This window comes from Cannabis sativa, chromosome 2, assembly GCF_029168945.1.
Source record: "Cannabis sativa cultivar Pink pepper isolate KNU-18-1 chromosome 2, ASM2916894v1, whole genome shotgun sequence".
NCBI lineage: Eukaryota > Viridiplantae > Streptophyta > Magnoliopsida > Rosales > Cannabaceae > Cannabis > Cannabis sativa.
In genome coordinates this window covers 32,377,045-32,397,378 of record NC_083602.1, presented here as the reverse complement: position 1 = coordinate 32,397,378, position 20,334 = coordinate 32,377,045, and the positions used below count along the sequence as shown (strand labels likewise).

Below are 20,334 nucleotides of genomic sequence, written 5' to 3'. Positions count from 1 at the left end.
TTTTCACAAAATTTCACAAGCATCAATCAATCATCATATAACACACAGATCAACATGAAACCATCCAAATCAACATATATCATCGTTTTAATTCATATTTCATGAAAGTAAATCATTACCATGGCTCTGAGGCCAGTTGTTGAAAATATTTTACCAGGATCTAGATTTACTACCATTTATGTTTCATTAACATCCTAATATGAATTCTAAATTAATGAAATAAACACATATAAAGTTTAGGAAACCTTACATTGGGTGCAGCGGAATATAATGACTCCTTCCGTTCAGATCTCTAGCCCTTGATTCCTTTCTGTAGCAGAGCATCACCAAGATCTGAACCTGGATCTCTTTCTCTCCTTCCTTTGATGCTGATTCTCCTTCTTGTTGATTGGATTCTTCACAATCTTCCACACTATGATTGAGATACCACTTGATCTGTGTGGGCACTCACTCATTCACTCAAGGTTCGAAATTGAAGAGGAAAAGAGAAGGAAAGTGGTTCGGCCTATAGAGAAAAAAATAGGAGGCTCAAATTTCATCTGGCAAAGTTGAGTGTGAATGAGAGCCATCACTATCTATTTATAGGTAACCACCTAGGTGTTGGGAATTATTTTACCAGGATCTTAGATCTACTCACAAGTATGTTTATTAACATCCTAAATATGAACTTTCTAAAACGATATAATAAACACATATAAAGTTAAGAAAACCTTACATTGATGCAGCGGAATAAATGTCTCCTTCCACTCAGATCTCTAACCCTTGATTCCTTTCTGTAGCAGAGTATAATCAAGATCTGAGCCCGAATCTCCTTCTTCTTCAAGCTTTGATCCTTCACAGTCTTCCAATCTATGATTGAGTTACTGCTTGCTGTGTGTGGGCACTTACTCTTTCACTAGGGTCACGAAAAAGATGAAGGAAAAGAGGGAGAGAGGTTTCGGCCAAGGTAGAGAGTGAGGAAGGCTCAGTTTTCTGAAGAGAGAAATTTCTGTCAGAAAGGCTTATTGAAAACTTGTGTTTTGACTGAGCCATCACTTTCTATTTATAGGCAACTTACTAGGTTTAAGTTTAGAATTATTTGGCATTAAAATAATGAAAATAATAATTTGAAAAATCCTTATAAGTGGCCGGTCATAGGTGTTGTAATGGGCCCCACTTAATTTTGCAATTTTATCAAATTTTATCTCTATTTTCTCAAAAATGCCAATTTTCCAATTCTAACCTTTTAAATGCCAAAACTAATTATTTAATAATTAAAATACATTATTAAATAATATTGTCATTTAATTTAATTATTAATTAGACATATAAAGTCTATTAATAAATAAATAAACCTAGAAAACTCTTTTCCTTACAATTTCACCCCTGCTTAGTGAAAATTCATAAAATCAGACATAGTCTAACTTTAGAATTATAATTGATCAATCACGAATCAATTAATGAGTCTTACAAGCAGAATGTTCTCAACTAGAATGGGGACCATGGATCTATATGCTGAGCTTCCAATAAGTGAACCAAATTTACCAAGTAAATTCCTACTTATTAATTCTTCGTTGAATCCACTCTTAGAACTTAGAATTGCACTCTCAGACTTATATAGAGCATATTGTATGTTTCACGATACCAATATACTATCTCATTTAACCATTGTTATAATCTTATTGTGATTTAAAGATCCTCTATATAGATGATTTACATCGAGATGGGATTTCTTTACCGTTCTCACCCCTCAATGTATTTTGCCCCTTAAAACACTTAGCTACCTGTAAATGGTGTTTAGTGATCTAATAATTAGTCAGTTAAACAAGAGCTCATCCATTTACTTCTATTTGCTAAGCTCGAAGGGAATCATCACTTAACTTCTATACACCAGTAGAAGCTATAGATTCCATATTTATGTTCAGCACTCCCACTCAATCATACTATCATGTTCCCAAAATATACGTATCACCCTGACCCAAAAGTAGGCTTAACTAATAAATCAAAGAACATGAATAGCACTCCTGAGTTGAGCCCAAGCATATCAGGATTTAGATTCTTTTCAATCTTAAGATCAACTACTGATATTGACTTGGAAAGATATGTATAACGATAAGTTTGTAATATCTTAACTTAGTTGCAATATCGGTCCAGTCCAATGTATACTCCATACATTCGAAACTAGTATACTTTACTAATGTCCTGGAAAGAACATAACACTTACTCCAAGTGTAAGTACACATCATCGCTGATTATCACATTAGTGTAAATCCAATAACACTGATGAAACAGGGACCAAAACTTTTTGATTCATATGATCACAATCACATTCCACTGTGTTGACGATACTGTAATTGTGAATAAACATATGATCTGGATTTAACTGATTTTGTGTGTATGAATGTAATAAACATATTAAACATATTAAACCATTAGCATGTAAAATTCATGCAAACATCAATCACTTCAAATTTCTTATATTGATAACTAATCAGATTGTAAAGAGTTTTATTTAGGGCATAAAACCTAACACTAGGTTTATGTTATTATTTGACATTAAAATAATAGAAAATTAAATGATAACAGCCATTAAGTGTGGCCGGCCTTGGGCTTTGGATATTGGGCCTCACTTATGCAATTTTGCTATTTTATCATTTCTGCATCACATTTTCTCAAAAACACCAATTTTTCAATTCAACCATTTAAATGTCAATTCTAATTATTTAATAACTAAAAATAATTATTAAATAATATTGTCATTTAATATATTTATTAATTAGACATATAAAGTCTCTTATTTAACAAATAAAACCTAGAATCTCTTTTCTTTACAATTTTGTCATTGCTTAGTGAAAATACATAAAGTAGACATAGTCTAACTTTAGAATTATAATTGATTAATTAAAATCAATTAACTGAGTCTTACAAGCAGTATAGTCTCAACTAGTATGGGGACCATGAGCCTATATAACCGAGTTTCCAATAAGCCGAACCGAATTTACGAACCTAACTTATTAATTCCTTATTGAATCCACACTTAAAATTTTTTATATATATTTTGCTTCTTTTTTCTTTACTCACCATAATCTCTAAAATTTAACTTCCAAATATAGCAAATTTAAGATTTGTTTTTCGGTAAGAGCAAATTTAAGAGCTTGAAAGGAAACATTAAATTTTCCTTTTTTTTTTTTTTGTTATTTTAGGACACCTGATTTGCCAAAAATAGATTTTATTTTATTGGACATGATTTAATTATATTTATTTATTTATTTATTTATTAAATGAAGGTTCATTATTCAAAAAAAAAATTGTTGAGCTGAGGGACAGCAGTCATTATCGGACACATAAAAATGGCTCTTTTCTATGGCGTCCGTACCTCTGTAACCATCAAAATTAAAATCAACCCATTAATTGTTTCTCCAATGACCTCCATAATTTATATCAATTCTCTCCTTCAAGCTCCACAATCTCCAATCTCCATCTTCCTTCAGCCATTGGAGGAGAGAAGACGAAGAAGAAGGAGAGACCTTGTTCTTTCTCCATTGACAAAAAGACCATCATGACTTGGCCACTCGTCAGTTGGCTTTTATCTTCTTCTTCGTCTTCGTCCACATCCTCCTCCGAATACGACAACGAAGACATATTTGACGAACCAGACATTAATGACCCCAAATCAACAAACGACGACGACGATCATGATCACAATCAAGAAGACGATTACGACGGCGTTGATTCCGTTACCGTAGCCGTTACAAGAAACGCTGATCCTTCTTTCTCCACTTCGAAACGACGCCGTACCGACGACGACGACGACGATTACTACCCAAACGCGGCGGCCGCTAAGAAAGTTAATTTGCAAAAGAGAGTTTGGAGCGAAGAGGACGAAATCGAGCTCTTACAGAGCTTCCTCGACTACACCGTAACTCGGAAACTCGGTCCGCACCGGAGAACGGCTAACTCGTTCTACAATGACCGGGTTAAGCCCGAGTTAAGGGGCCGATTCAACCAGAACCAACTGGCTGATAAGCTGAGGAGAATGAGGAGAAAGTACCAAATAACCTTTAGCAAGTTGAAGAACTCGGGTGTGGATTTCCGGTTCAGGAATCCGCACGAGAGGGGCATTTTCGAGATTTCACAGAAGATATGGAGTTGCAGAGGTGGTGGCGGTAGTGGTAGTAATGATCAGATGCTGAGTCAACAGGATTATGAGATAGAGAAATGGATATTGAAAACGGCGTCGTTTGAAGAAGAAGAAGAAGAAATGGGAGATGAGAAATGGAGGGAAGAGAAGATTAGGGGTTTGGAGATTTATTCAAAACGGCTTGAGTCGATTCAGACTCATATTAAGGCTGCTTTGGAAAAGTTAAGAAAAGGACCAACCATAAACATTGTTGATGAGGCTGCTCCTGCTGACGTGTGATGACTATTTGTTAATTTTATAATGATTAGATTGTGGTTGGTTGGTCAACGGTTAGGTTGGGTTGGGTGATTAATATTAATAATAGAGAGTAGAGAGAAGAAAGTTGTGAATAGAATTATCATTAATTCATTATTATTATTATTATTGTTAATTACCGTTATAGTCTTACAGAGCATAAAGAAAGAAACAAAGTCAAGTGTACTTGTTGTTATGCTGTTTGATTATCTATGCTATGTTTCAAGCAGGGGTTGTGATTCCTGACAAAATGTCAGCTGAATGTTTTGATTCGTAGTGCTAAAAGGCAATACCAGTTGTCAATATTATTAGTCCAATTAAGTATACTTCTATATAATTTATAATAATTTTTAAGGAATATGCTAGTCAATCCAAAGGTAATATGTCTAAAAGTGTTAAATAACACTGATGTCCAATAATAATACTCTGCTTTCACTTTTTATTATAGTTAATCACTAATATAATTGTTTCTTCTATGATCCTCAAAGTTAAAAGTTATTTTTTGAAAAAATTGTGATACCAAAATATTTGGTAAAAAATTTAAAAACAATTTATAAAAAAATTTATGAAGAAACTACACTAAAAGCTAAAAACTCTATAATAAATTTATTTGTACAAAAAAATATATTTATCTACTTAAAATAAATAATATTTAAATATCTTATTATAACTCTAGAAGGCTTGTGGTTTATATTTTAAAAAATGAGTAGTTTGCATTAGAAGAAGACTTGTAGTTTAGTTTCCATTTTGTTAAGAGTGATTTACATTTCATAACTAAGTGCTAGAAAGATAAAATGGGGATATCAAGTATAAAAATTGTTAGTAAACCGAAAAAAAAAAAGTATAAAAATTGTTAGAAATGAAAGAAAATTAAGAATTTGTTAAAATAAGTTGCTACCCATTATAAGTGTATATTACAAACTTCATTAGATAAAAAGTAGGATGGTAACTTTCAAAACGATCCTGTAAAATAGAAAACAATTAACAAAAATATTGTGATACTAACACAGATTTTTTTTATATTTTTACTGTAGCAATTTTACAAAATACTGTGTTTATTAAAATTTCAAAATTATAAAAAAATTAAAAAAAAAAATAACTCAAAAACAACTAAAAAATAAACTTAGAACAATTTAACAAACAACTATAAAATGACAAAAATATAACTATAAAGCAACAGAAAAAAAACAAAATATTGACCTAACTGTAATAAGTAAAATAATATCAATTTCTCAATATTCTTTTATATTACGATTTTTTTGAACAACTTAATTTATTTTTTTGTACTATTATAATATTTATTTTATAGAATTTGTTGTTACAACTTTATTCTTTCAACTTTTTTTTCTTTTCCTTTTTGACTTAATAATAGTTAAAAAAAAATAATTCAAAAACAATATAAAAATAACAAAACAAATGCACACATATAAAACAAAAATATTGTATGGAATAAACCAAAAATATATACAATAAAATGCACATAAAATAAATAACAATTGTACAAAAAAAAACATACAAAAATAACAGAAAACCAACTATACAACACCTAAATAACAACATAAAAATAATTATAAAATAACAAAAAAATAACTATAAATCAACAGAAAAATAACAAGACATCAATCTTGTTAAAATATACAAATCATTCATAAATTAACTCTGAATAAACTACAAAACATCCAAAAAGAAATTGTATTGAGAAGTAATGTGTATGGAACGCTCGAGACATCAATTTGTGGTAATAGTCCTAGATAGGTAATTGCTCAAGATATCATCTTATCATCTTCGGTAGAAATTGTTAATAATACACAACATGTAGCTAACCTAGCATAATTAATTAATTTGTGTATTGAATTATAAATTGAGAGGAATCGCGGATATCGTATAAAAACGCCAAATAACTTTCAAAACGGGAGTTATCTCTTCTATTTTTGATAGTATTAAAAAAATGGTTGTTTTTGATAAAAATTCTATGAACAAATAAAAAGTAAAATATTCATTTTTTTACTTTGACTTATATCTTTTAATGTAAAAGATAAAAAATATTAAAAAAAAAAGTGTTCTTAATTTAATTTTTAAGAGAGAAAAAAAATATTAAAAAAAGAAGATATAAAAATATCCTATAATGAAGAAATTTTTTTTTTTTTTTTGAAGTTTTAATAAGTAAAAAGTAGTATAAAAGAAAAAATTAAATATAGAAAGTATAGATATAAAAAAAAAAAAATTGTTAAAGTATAAATGTAAAGTTGAAAAAAAATTAGTATTTAGTGTATTTTTTTTAATTATAATTTTACAGTAGTATAAAAACAACATAAACATAAATACAATAAAAAAATACTATAAAAACACAACAATATGAATCAAGTCATAATTTTTGAATAAAAAAATAAATTATAAGCGGTAAAAATATTTAAAATTTTGTATAATTTTATTTTTGTTTTTAATATTTTTCACTTTTTATTTAGTTAATTATAAAAAAAATCCTTTAATTTTTCTGAGGTAAAATGGGCAATGCATCTGTGAAGTGAACTAGGCTAGCTCAAGTGGCTATAGGTGAGTGCGTGTGTGTTGGAGGTCCTGGTTCGAGTTCCAAATTATACATGATTGTAATATATAAACGATTAAATATATAAAAAAAAATTAAAAAAGAAAAAAAAAGAGAGAGAAAAGAAGAAGTGAAGTAGTAGTAGTTGGGTTAGACAAGTGTTGTAGGAGAGATGTAACCCAACAAAGGAAGCAAAGCCCAATCAACATAATCCACAAAGCAATCTTACAAAACTTTCCCCACCACCACCTTATCCAACAATCTTCCACGACAGGACACGCAGCATATGCTCTTCCATGGATCCCATTTCTTTCTCCTCCACCCAGATGCAAACAACCACCTAAACATAATCAAAAGAATCAACTAATTTCACCCCAAAAAACATAAAACAAAAAAACAACACTTTTCTACACAGCTGAAAACTTTGAAAAACAAACTACGATCATTATATGTGAAGAAGAAGAAGAAAGACCATTCATGGCTTCTGCAACGACAAGAGCTACCTTTTCTTTCCACATCTCAACCTCATTCTCTCAACCTTCACCTCCAAAATTCAAAACCCATCTCACTCTTCTCCCCAAAATCCCACCTTTCTCGCTTTCACTTCCCCACAAGCCCCTTAAACCCTTCAAATTCATTCCAAACTCCATTGATGTCTCAAAAGAAGACAAACCCACTTCAGACCAACCCACTTCAGCTCCTCTACCCCCACCGACTCCGGCGCTTGAACCTGAACCTGAAACAGAACCTGAACTGTCACTGGAGGAGCAAGAGAGCTTCGACAAACGCCGGCTTGAAGAGAAGTTCGCAGTGTTGAATACTGGAATCTTCGAATGCAGGTCTTGTGGCTACACATATGATGAATCAGTAGGGGACCCATCTTATCCTATACCGCCAGGACTGCCATTTGACAAGTTGCCTGATGATTGGAGGTGCTCAACTTGTGGAGCTTCTAAGAGCTTTTTTGTGAGTAAGAGTGTGGAAATAGCTGGTTTTGCTCAGAACCAGCAGTTTGGCCTTGGTGGGAATACACTCACTTCTGGGCAGAAAGCTATTCTTATATATGGAACTTTGTTGTTCTTCTTTGTACTTTTCTTGTCTGGTTACTTCCTTCAATAGTGGATGATGAGGTACGGTTCTTGTTTTCTTCTTCTACGTGTGAAGTATAAAGAATTCTGGTTGATCATCTGAGTAATAGGAAGATTATTTAGTACAAATTTTATGCTTTTTAACATTTTGTTCATTAATTTATGGCATGCTCTCGATACCATGTAAGCAATAAGGTTGGTTCCATGAATATAAAAACGAAGATTTGATTGGAGATCTGTGATTGAGTTTGGATTATTATTTGTTTTATAGGCAAGTATGGTGAACGATTTAAGAATAAGTATTTAAATTGCATAATTACATTACAAAGTCAAATGATGACAATATTGATCCTCCTTAGCCTTGGAGTCTACCTCCCCAATTTTCCCATTTACTAAATTATCTTTTCCCTTTTTGGAATTAAGGCCTTGCAATAATTGGGGTCAGGAAGAAACTATAACAATTGTTGTTATATAGGTACTAAGGACAAAGGAGAGACTGAAATGAAACCTCAGACTCTGTGGGAGCTGACCGTTTGAGCTACTTAGATTAGGTATCTTTTAGTTTTTACTATATGTTCAAATAGAATGTGCATACTTGTATGATTCTCTAAGGAAGTATACAACTTGTATAAGTTCTCAACATTGTATCGTCTTCCACTCTGTCCAATAAAACAGAAACAGTATCATCTCCATTTATCTGTGCAAAGCCAGCCATATCTATCATCATTTTATTTGTTTTGTAAATTTGGTTCATGCCTTTTATGGTGAGTAATGTGATTAATCTAGAAGTGTTTATATTGTTCAAGGTACTACTCCAGAAATTATAGTATATGAGGTACCCCAATACTTAATACTTATTCTATAATCTATTGCATTGCATGTGCTGGACTTTGACGTTTTGTAAGCAGTTGCCAAATTTTAGTATCAGATTGATCTGGTAGAGGAAGACTGCCAGCTAATAATACTAAGTTGTAAATTAATAGTCGAACAGCAGCTTCAGAATATTGTTCACTGTAAATATGAACCACGTTCACTCTACTGAGAGCTGATATCAATAAAGAGGGGAATGACATGCTCTAAAGTTAAAAGATTACCAATTCAAAACAAAGAGGGTTTGGCAAAATTTCCACGGCTTATTGTCACTACTTATTCAAAATAAAACATCAGCAACAAAAGCAACGCCTAAGAATTCCAGTCGAAGTAATTTGCAAAGGCAATAATTGTAAATTAAGGAGTAAACAGTAAAACAATAAATAACAATCTTTGATTACAAGTGGGATTCCATATTCGTTAAGCAAGATGAGCATTTTTATTTCTTTTTTTTTTCCCTTTCGAAGGCAAGATCTAAGTATTTTTACTACAATTTCCCTATGAAATACTTATTTGTATAAAATGACTGACTACACCATACACCTCTCAAATTGACCCTTGTCCAACTGGGAAAGAAGTATAAATCATCCAGGGACAAAAGGTTGCAATTCTCAACAATGCTTCGGACAATAGCAGCATCGATCAGTAAACCACATACATAATTTGGAAAAGCATTGCCTATTTACCATGCAAACTCCCAACAAATAAATCTGTTTCTGTTTCATCAAACTGGCTGAAGCTTCTTGTTACACAGGTCCCTGTCATTGGAACGGTTTGTTCGGTGAAATGTATTCAACAGGATAGGGACAACGGAGGGAAGATAACTGAACAAAATCCCCTACAAGCGCTCTTGGTCCCCAGAATTAGAAAAACCTTGACCACCTTGTGTTTTAACCTGATAAGTCATCTTCCCCTGCTTCTCATGTGTAGTGCCTGGGATGTATTCCTGTTGCCTATAATTATACATTCCACCATTTGTGGTCTTGTCAATCCAGTTCGGGGGTGGTGCTGGGAGTACACCCATGTTCGGCATGAATTGGTGAGACATATTTGCTAAATTTGCTGAATTTGGCATTCTCGGTGTCATTACACCAGGCGATCTGTTTCTCGCGTTATCTTCCACTGTCAAAGTAGCCATTCCATTCCTCAAGTTGCGGTGTTGTTCTTGACTATGCATTCTACCATTTGAGACTGGATATCTAGGCCTACTCATTATTCCCTGAGGATTATAAGAATTATCATAGTAAGAATTTGGGTCTTGCCGGAAGCCCCTTTCATACCCAGAAGGTCCAGCTGGTCTTGATCTGGCTGTTCCTTGGTAGTGGCCAGGGAAGTTTCTAGATGGTGACTGATCCCAAGACCCAGAGGATGAATCATTAGATTTTAGATTGAGGGAGTTCTTAACAAGACGGTGTGCTGCTTCTCCCAACTGAAGGCCAGCGATTGCCCCATACACTTGTTGTCTGCAAAATAGAATTAATCACAATTAAAAATAAGGATACATTTTATAAATCCCCAGGGATTGCAATATCAAATGTGCCCCCTGAATTTCAAAATGGGAAATTAATTTGGGAATTGGGGGCAATGTTGACACATTGACCATAGTTCAAGGGGAGATTATAAAATTAATGCTAAAAATAATTCCTTCATCCAGAGAAATAGATAGAGTAAGACATGAAGATTTGGACAAAGGCTTCACCAGTTTTCTTGAAGGATCAACTTCAAGGCCAGAAATAAAATTGAAGGTACTCAACTTATTTTAGTAATTTTTAATTTATCTATTTGTCACTGCACTTTGAAGGTGAAAGATTCCCAGCAGTACAAATCAAACAGAGAGATGGTTCTAATTCAATCCACTCATAAATACTTTCTCACCTTTCCCTGTATTGATGCCGCCGGTTAGCGTTGTCTTCATGCCATAACACAGGGGATGGCTTAATGTCAGTAGGATCTATCATCTGCAAATAAATAAATCATAAGTTTATCAAATCTTAGCATAGTTTGAAAAAAAAAAACAGCTTTAAGAGCATGGAAATAAGAAAATTAAACAAATCACAATAGATGATTACTGTCTTTGGTCATGCACAAGGAACCTGACCAACTTCACTTTTACTGCTTACCCTGAAGTGGAACAAGTACTTTTACAAGGCTACCTTTGCACAAGTTTAACTAGACGCACTTCACAATTCAACTACCAATATCTTATTTGATGTGTGGCCGTAAGTTAGTCTTGATATGGTTGATTAGATTTCAAGTCCAATTTTATGTAAGTGCGGTATTTGGAATAGAAGCTTCTTGTAAAATGACCAAAACTGTTTTGTTATTTGATGTACTTGACAGAAGGAAATACACAACTAGTACACCAGACTAGAAGGTTTAACTTGTAAACCATCCAGAAACAATAATCAAACCAGGAGCTTTTCAAAGTCACAAAAGTTTAATACCTTTTCAGGAATTACCACACCCTTGGGAGGTTCTGGGATGTGTCTATGTGCTACAGGGTTAAGGTATGAGACACTTCTGCAAGAAAGGAATGCCGAACATGAGATTTTCAAGGCTTTATTTTATCAAACAAGCATAGTAGAAGTACTTACAAAACTTGGTTATTCTCTATGTCTGGAAACCCACTGACAGGGGAAAAGACTACATTTCTTGTCCCACTCCTCTCGCATAACCATAGATATCCATTCATTCCACCGCTGTGAAAGATCAACAGAGAATAGGGTAGTCAGTATGCAGTCACGATCATAAACCAAGTCTAACGGATATAAAGACTATACAACCTAGCATTTGTGTCAATTTGATAAGCAAATCTTGCATATGGTGGCATCTGATGATAAAGTTGGTAGTACATGTACATTTGTGAAGCCAAAGGATGAGCACGATATACATAAAGCAAATCGTGCATCACACTATTTCGAATCTGTTCTTCCTCCTGCATATACAGATATTGACAGTGTTCATGATTAAGCGTCAGATGCTGAAAATATTGCGTAAATGCAGACATGAGCTTGTTTTTGCATCTAACAACACCCCTAATAGTAAACTTCAGCAAGAAATTACTGAAGGTGGATGTCAGTTCTTTTATCTTAACCTATTCCCCTTCCACCTTCAGTAATTTGTGAAAAACTTCATAAATTACGACTAGATCGCATCAATATAAAAGAGGTCCCGCAAACATAGACTAATCAGAATATTAAGAATCTTGCAAACAAACAAAAACAAACTGCCCGGCCAAAAGGAATTTAAATCTCTAAGCTGAGAGCAACTTTCCTCAGCCCTCATCGAGGCTACAAAGAGTGACACTAACATTATTTCCAAAGTGCATAAGTCTTTTGTCTTATTTTTTAATGTTCAATTTTATCTTCAATTGTCTCCAAATTCCAGCTCAACCACCATAAAAACCTAGGTGATCTTTGATTAACTGGCTTACTAAAGAGGAAATTTGAAACAAACATTCAACAATTTTCTTGTAAAAAATTAATAACTAGACTTCATTTCAGACCGTTAAAGTGCTTTCAAGTTTCCTGGTTGCAGTGAGCAACTTCTTCTCATCAATGAATGGCAATTTCGCAATTCCCTGATTCACGTAAAAAGAATTTAGTACAATCTTCCATAGATTTCCAAATAACATTACAAAAATGACAGGATATACTTTTAATCACATTACCTGCCATGCAAACCGCTTGCCATTCATGTCAATCTCAAATTCTGCAAGGGAAAAAGGAACACATTAAAATTACTATAGAAATGAAAGTTGAACAACGCCCACACACGTGCGCATACATATATACATACATAAATATTAGCTGAACCAAATTTTACCAGATGGATAAAATGCATTAATAGGTGATGAAGGATCAATCATCAAGTTTCTGTACTTCTCTGGTAGAGCATTTGAACTGTAACAGGAATTTGGCAATGATCACTACAGCTAGTGGATATAACCAGATGGATATTTCCTAATCATTAAATTTATATTAATTTCAAATGAGTAAAGCATGGACACCTTGCAGCTGGTAAAGTTCCCATAAGCTGATCAAATGGTTTGAATGGTTCTCCCAAGAAAAATGTTATTTCTAGTTCAGGGAGATCCTTGAGATCAGAAGCAAATGGCGCATAGTGGTATGGATAATACCTAAAACAGTATTGAAGAATAAATGTTTGTTTAGATCATTAATGCTGATTGAGAATATTCACTTAAGCAGCAAAATGAAGAGTATAAAAAAGGGAGCTTAAAACAATTTATCAGCTGTTCTCACAATAAACTAACCATTGCCAAGAGCAAACACCTTGGTAGTAATACCGACAAACCCAACATAAGCCTTCTACATACTTCAATACCTGTAAGAAAATGAAATTCATCAAAATAATGAGCACAAAGCAATTAAGATAACCTTTCGCTCTAACAGAATAATGATTAACTGCCACTTCTAGCTTTTCAATAACATGAAATAAATGAATTGAACTTTTCAAGTATGTCCAGGATATGAATGAACTATGAAATCTCATTTACTTCAAAACAGGAAGAACACCAAAATTATGTCATGCTAATGACATATAAATACTAACGTAATGTAGCAGAATTTTTTGGGATGCAAGCCAAACCAAAGGAATATGCGTAAAAGGTATCCAAGCATGATAATAAATTATTCACAACAAATAAAAGGTCATGTTAAAAAAACAATTACAAGAAATGCAAGTATTGACAAAAAGTGCTCTTATGTTATTGAATAAAATTCTTGCACATGAACTAACAGAGCTTACCGTGTCCCTTTTCACTTTTTCAATCTCCTCAGGTGTTGATACATTAAACTTCTCAGCATAATACCTTTCCTTGTATCCAGGTTCACCTAATTTTACCTGTAAAATAGAATAGTGAAACCCTAAAGCATCTCTTTTTATTTTTCAAAAAAACAAAACAAAGTATAATAATAATAATAATAATTCAGCTAACAGATTCGTAAGTATTAAGTCCAATCGACCTGACCTCGGCCTTACTAAGCCACTATTTCAGAAGTCCACAATCAAGCAGAGCCTCACAAACCCAAACAGTTAAGGATATATTGCAAATTGCAATCAACTTGAAGCGCAGTAAAAAGGAACAGAATAGAGCACCTGATGCGTTCATTCTTTGAAACAATAAAAATTCCAAGACCAAAATAACTAGAGTTGGCGTTCCAAAAGATTACTGTCAATATTATTCATATATAATTTCAAGCTACTAAAGAAAAGGAGAAAAAAATTATTTGAGGCACCACACAGCACAACTATCTAAACCATTAGAGAAAAGAAAACCAAACCATTTACAGGGAAGACCAAAAAAAAATGGAAAGGATTCTTGAAAGATCAATTCTCTAATTTTTATGAAATGTTAAGAAAGGGTCACACATCCGAATTAACCTGTAAGATAAATTTATGAGAAATATGTAATTTGGAGTTTCAAGAATCCTAGGAAACTTGCTACCAATGAAAAGCCAAAAGTTTTACCAATTCAGAAGATAAAAACCAGCTAAATTTCATCAATTGTTTTGCTCTTTTTGGATATATTTTTCTGTGGGTTTGGATTACGTATCCCAATACTTTTCTCTTTTCATGAATAACTTAATACATCCTGGGTCTTCTCAGTACACGAACGAAATAAATAATTTTTGCTGATCATTTGGATCTACTCGGATTTGTCTTTCATTTTTTTTTTTCATGGTTTGTCTTGTTTACGTATAAATTAATGTGTCCTAGGTCTTCCCAGTATGTGAATCAAACTAGAATAATAAATTATATGAGAGTTCATTCAGGATTGTCATAAATCTCAAAATAATTCCATTTATGAAGACAACAGAAATATGCACATACAAACTACAGTGAGATATTCAATCACAGGATGAAGCTTAACAACGAACCTTGTCTACCACTGGAGCCACCGGGGCCTGTTGAACACCTGTTGCATCTCTTTTGTTCCTCTGCCTCATCTCCTCATTGTTCTCATAAGCCTGCCATCATAAAAAAAATGTATATGTATTAACAAAAGAAAACACACAAACAGCAGCAGGGATACACAAACAGCTTAAGTAAATTATTATATCTTACACAATATGTCAATAGAATAACTAAGAATGTATGAAAATGGTGTTAGAGAAAAGAAGTATAAAACAAGATCAAATTGTTTGGGGAAAAAGATTAAATAGATCAGGTACCTGCTGAATTCGAGTCCGTTTTTGAAAGATTTGGTCTTCATAAACAGCAACGGCCTGAATAAAATGCTCTACTCTGTCCAACAACACCTACAGAGTACAGTAGTCAATATGAAAACATCTATATTAAGTCCTGAAAACATATGCCTAATTCATAGCTATAGATTCAAATTTCGGAAAGCATTAACGAACTCAAGAAACCTCAAAGCTAAAATGAATATTGATATTCTATGCATGAGAAAAAACCCAAGTTATTTGACAATTTTCTTTAGCCTGTGATCTTTAAAATTGACAAATTGGCCTTGTGGCTTCCTTCTTTTTGGCAGTGTTTTTTCCGTAGCTTCCTAATAGTTTGTCCTTTATAAGATATAGACATATAACCTAAAATACTGTGTCAAATAAACCAATGCTCAATTTTAACAGCTAGAAACTTAGTACAACATTACACAATATATAAAGTTGTTCTTATATGAAATGGACAAATTAAATCTCACTGAAGGAATAGCGATGTAAGCACCGACACAATTGCTACTTTCATAAGTTAAAAAGAAAACACAGAGAACTAAATAAGTATGTAAACAACCTTTAAATAATAAAAATAATTACCTCACCCGCATCAGTAAGATAACCGCCCATAGCAGCAAACTCTCTTTTATACACATGCATCAACAAGTTAATGGCACCCTGGCAGAGTAAACGTTCAGTTTAGCATACTAAACATGATTATAAATGGTATTCAGAAGAAAAAATATATTTCTTTTTTGCTGCTAGCATGGAAGATGACATGAAAATCTATACAATCAGCTTTCTTAAACATATAGATTACAGAATAAGGATTAAACTAATTATGTTAGAAACTATTGACTCAGAAGATGCAGAAAATGAAGAAGAATATATAACTCAAAACTACAACAGCAAACCTGACACCACGTACCTCCCTGATCTCCAATGTAGGCATATGTGGTAGAAAGTCATTGCCAACAAAAAAACATAGAAAGACAAAATCGTCCAGTAGTCTTTCAAAATTAATAGCAAAGGGAGGGTTTGGAATATCCAGTTCATATTGCAAATATTCTCGTAATACCCAAATGTATAGAAACTGCAAATGGAAAATTGTATCAGAATAGTAAAAAAAAACCAAAATTATGCGGCAAAAGTTGACGGTTAGATTTCCAACCTGATATTTCTTCTTGTGAATTGGAGTTTCATCTACCACTGGCGTTTGTTTATCCAGTTTACCACTACACTCAGCTGCCAGATGACCAACTTGGCCGCAGGCAAAACACTTTTCCTGTTGCCCAGGCAGTGTAATAACCTACTTGGTGCATACAAAGAATAAGAAAATGATACCAACTCCTAGAATAAAAGGGCTTTATATTGTAAAGGCTGTTGAGAATACAGTATCAGCTGACCTCTCTTAGTATACAGAAATGAATTTCATGTGTTGCTAGAGACAGCATAATGAGATCTGCATCCTGATTAAGAATTACACAGATTTTAATCAAACAATTAACAATCAGTCATTGTAAAAACATAAAGAAAGTGACAAATAACATACAAAACACTCACCAGACCATATAGACAATGGCGTGTATTAGGATTAAATCCAGGAAGGTTCCGCTGCAATCGAATGTATGACATGATTTTGTGTTCTCCCTCACCAGGAACATTTGAATCAGAAAGAATAACCTTCAAACACCCAATTGCAGCCCCATAAATAAACTTAGAGAGACAAAAGTATCCTGAAAGCCAGTATACCGACAAAATGTACACAGAGGATTACTCCACAGGAAAGGAATCATCCGACCTAGAAGACACAGGGAGATTGGGAAAGAGGACTGAATAGGATATTGTTGAACAAACCTTTGTAGACCACCAACCAGGGTTGCGGTTCAACCTACTGTGTATGTAATACTGAAGTGCCACAGAGAGCACTGCCATAAATTGAGTTCCAGGAGTAATAACATTGGAGTCAGAAGTTTCACGCTTCTCTTTAAGTGTCAAGCTTCTTTCCTCAGCCTCAAATTCATTCCTCAATCTTTCTTCTTCAGCTTCCTAACAAGCAAGTGGAGAAAATGCAATAAGTCCCATAAACAATAATGGTCAACCACTAGAACAACATGAAAAAGATCTTACTGCCTCTGCTGCATCTTTAGCAGCTCTAAATCGTCTAGACCGTTGCTGATTCATTTTAGCTCTAGGTGCAACACCATCTGTAAATTAAAGGTTAAAATAATTATTATTAAAACCAGCCATTTAATATTCCAATAGGCACACAATTATATTGAGTCAGCTGGTTTACCCTATAGCCACTACAAAGACTAAAATTAACCCTTACCGATTGCCATATACAGAAGTTTTCGAGGGCGAACCAAGGTGAAGAGATGATCAATATATTCAAATATGGATTTGAACACATCATTGTAGGTAGCAGGCGCAGGCTACATGACAGCCAACAACAAAAAATGGGTAAAACCCAAATACTGAAGTTTTAGGATCCTAGTTTCAACAAAGCAAACACATGATATTCAACAAACAACAACACAAAATACAGGGAAAAGGTCTGTATAGCATTTTTCCCAGAGAGCACTGAACTCCACAATTTCATCCCTTCCTTTTCTACAATCAGATCACAAAGCAATGATACAGACAACAAAATACAACAATTACCGATTAGTCTTAATGACCCCGCCCCGCGCCCCCCAATCCCCCTCCCCCCGGGGACATTTCTATCCTGAAAAACAAAAGTTAATAGTCTGAACCAAAACCTATTTCGCTTCTAGCCCAATACGGTAGTCCTAACTTGTCTAACGAATTTAACCAAAGCTAGTACTTTGAGTGTCAACTTTGCAAACTTCAAAGGAAATCACACACTATTCGATTCTCTTACGCAGCTAGTTGAAGAGAAAATCCAAATGAAAGCCCTTGATAAATTGGAAAACTTCTTTCTCAGTAACTTTCCCTCTCAAGATTCAAACTTGTCGTTCTACCTCTCCAGCTATACTGAATTCTTGCTTAATGACAGAATTTGAAGAAGAAGAAAGAAAGAAAGAAAGAAAGAAAGAAGAAGAAAAAAAGATCAAACCTTGCCGTCAGGATGAAAACAAGGGTGGATAATGCCATTCATGTCGAGGTATAAATTGTCGAATTCCATGCCATTGGGATTAGGTCTGGAGACGTCGATAGGTCTGGCGACGCCATTGGAGTCCTCGTTCGGCTCTTCCTCCACCACATCCACGATCGAGAGTGGGTACCGATCCGCCAGCCAGCGGTAAAACGCAGGAACGCCCATTAAAACGACGTGTCGTTTTGAGTTGGTACAGTTGGATCTAGCTCTGTTGCTGGGCTGCGGAGCCTTGGAAGTTAGAAAGGGAGAAGAGAAGGGTACCTAAAAATAATGACTCAAAGAAGAAGATGACCCGAGATTTGCTTGAGTATATGCTATTATGAATAATAGAGCAAGAGAAGCAAGAGAACGGGGTGGAATTGGAAATGTGGTAGGACCATAATGCCCTTTTCTTGAATTTAACTTTTCATTGACTCCCTGTTTGGATAACATAAATATTAGGGAGTTGTATGTCCTTTCCCATTAATGACGTGTCTTAAGAAGTTAAATCCTTTGTATTGTATGTAGCTCACAAATGTGTCCTAATTAGTGACAAGTTTTGTTATTGGTATTGTTATATGAGGAGATTACCTTTTTTCTCTTTGTACCACTTGCGAATTTGAAATCGTGGTTGCTAACCTTTGAGTCTCTCTGGGAGACTCTGAGTCGGTTCTTCGCAGGACTATGAAGGTTTTTCGGTGTCTTCTCAAGGGTCGTCATACAGCTTCTGGCCTCCTTTGGTTGTCTACCATCTAGGCAATTACAATACTTGAGATGTTATCAGTTCATACAGTTCAGTCTGATGGGGGTTCTGTTGGGCTTCCCTATCTCTATCTAGTGCCACTCTGCCTCAGCTTAGGTTTTTTTTAGTGCAGTCAAAGTGTGTTTTTCCTTGATTTGGATTGTTTCTTTCTTAGCTTCTTTGTTGGAGTTTTTGTTGGAAATATTTTACTAAGATCTAGATTTACTACCATGTATATTTCATTAACATCCTAATATGAATTCTAAAACAATGAAAATAAACACATATAAAGTTTAGAAAACCTTACATTGGGTGCAGCGGTATATAATGACTCCTTCCGTTCAGATCTCTAGCCCTTGATTCTTTTCTGTAGCAGAGCATTACCAAGATCTGAACCTGGATCTCTTTCTCTCCTTCCTTTGATGTTGAATCTCCTTCTTGTTGTTTGGAATCTGCTACAGTCTTACACACTATGATTGAGATACTACTTGATGTGTGTGGGCACTCACTCATTCACTAATGGCTGAAAATATTTAGTGTGAAGAAAGGCTTGGTGTTTCGAATTGAAGAAGAAAGAAGAAGGAAGAGGTCTCATCTAGGTTTTTAGCTTTGGAGGCATTAGTTAGATAATGAGACCATAACCTTCCTTTTATACTATTCTTCAATAGGGTTAGGGTTGAATTAAATGGATTAAAAAAGAATGAAATATTGGGCAATAAATCACTCTTGGTCGTACACTTAAGTGAGCCAATCTCTAGTTACAGTTTTGCCACTTTATTTCAACCACTTATTCTTATTTTCAATAATACCATATTTTTCAATTCAAACCTATAAATGCCAAACTATTTATTTAATAATTAAAATAATTATCAAATAAAATTGTTATTTATGATATTTATTAATTAGACTTCATAAAGTCTCTTAATTAACAAATAAACTCCAAAACACTATTTCTTCACAATCAAGCCATAACATAGTGAAAATTCATAAACTAGACATAGTCTAATTTTAGAATTATAATTGATTAATCAAAATCAATTAACTGAGTCTTACAAGCAGTATGGTCTCAACTAGTATGGGGACCATGGGCCTATATTTCTGAGCTTCCAATAAGTCAAACCGAATTTACCAAGTAAATTTCCTAACTTATTAATTCCTTATTAAATCCACACTTAGAACTTGGAATTGTACTACCAGTCATATAGAATGCTCTATATGTTCCACGATATAGATACGCCATTAGTTATCCATTGTTATAATCCTAATTTGATCAATGACCCTCTAATAAATGATCTACATTGAATAGGCACTAAATTACCGCTACACCTTCAATGTATTTTATCCTTAAAACACTTAGCTCCGTATAAATGATATTTGA

General features: G+C 33.8%; 3 protein-coding genes across 4 annotated transcripts; 2 read left to right on the top strand and 1 right to left on the bottom strand.

Annotated features, from left to right (window-relative positions):
• The first annotated feature begins 3,538 nt into the window (after positions 1–3,538).
• LOC133034259 (probable transcription factor At5g28040) lies at positions 3,539–4,399 on the top strand. The gene has a single exon (XM_061109311.1). The coding sequence runs from the start codon at positions 3,539–3,541 to the stop codon at positions 4,397–4,399; it is 861 nt and encodes a 286-aa protein (XP_060965294.1).
• A 2,741-nt stretch (positions 4,400–7,140) lies between these two features.
• LOC133034929 (uncharacterized) lies at positions 7,141–8,739 on the top strand. The gene is made up of 2 exons (XM_061110474.1): positions 7,141–8,089; positions 8,523–8,739. The coding sequence occupies exon 1, from the start codon at positions 7,437–7,439 to the stop codon at positions 8,076–8,078; it is 642 nt and encodes a 213-aa protein (XP_060966457.1). The 5' UTR covers positions 7,141–7,436; the 3' UTR covers positions 8,079–8,089; positions 8,523–8,739.
• A 528-nt stretch (positions 8,740–9,267) lies between these two features.
• On the bottom strand, positions 9,268–18,537 carry LOC133034927 (5'-3' exoribonuclease 4-like). 2 transcript variants are annotated; one of them, XM_061110473.1, is made up of 22 exons: positions 18,194–18,537; positions 17,447–17,549; positions 17,245–17,321; positions 16,972–17,163; positions 16,678–16,797; positions 16,521–16,583; positions 16,286–16,423; positions 16,043–16,207; positions 15,715–15,792; positions 15,112–15,198; positions 14,818–14,907; positions 13,685–13,780; positions 13,191–13,261; positions 12,927–13,055; positions 12,743–12,819; positions 12,588–12,628; positions 12,423–12,497; positions 11,701–11,852; positions 11,512–11,616; positions 11,362–11,434; positions 10,793–10,875; positions 9,268–10,380 (listed from the first exon to the last, which is right to left on the bottom strand). In XM_061110473.1, exons 1-22 carry the CDS (start codon positions 18,398–18,400, stop codon positions 9,756–9,758), a joined length of 2,847 nt encoding a protein of 948 aa, XP_060966456.1. In that variant the 5' UTR covers positions 18,401–18,537; the 3' UTR covers positions 9,268–9,755. The 2 variants fall into 2 exon arrangements, with proteins under 2 accessions (XP_060966456.1, XP_060966455.1); XM_061110472.1 differs by having other exon boundaries at positions 11,362–11,437; positions 18,194–18,536.
• Positions 18,538–20,334: the final 1,797 nt, after the last annotated feature.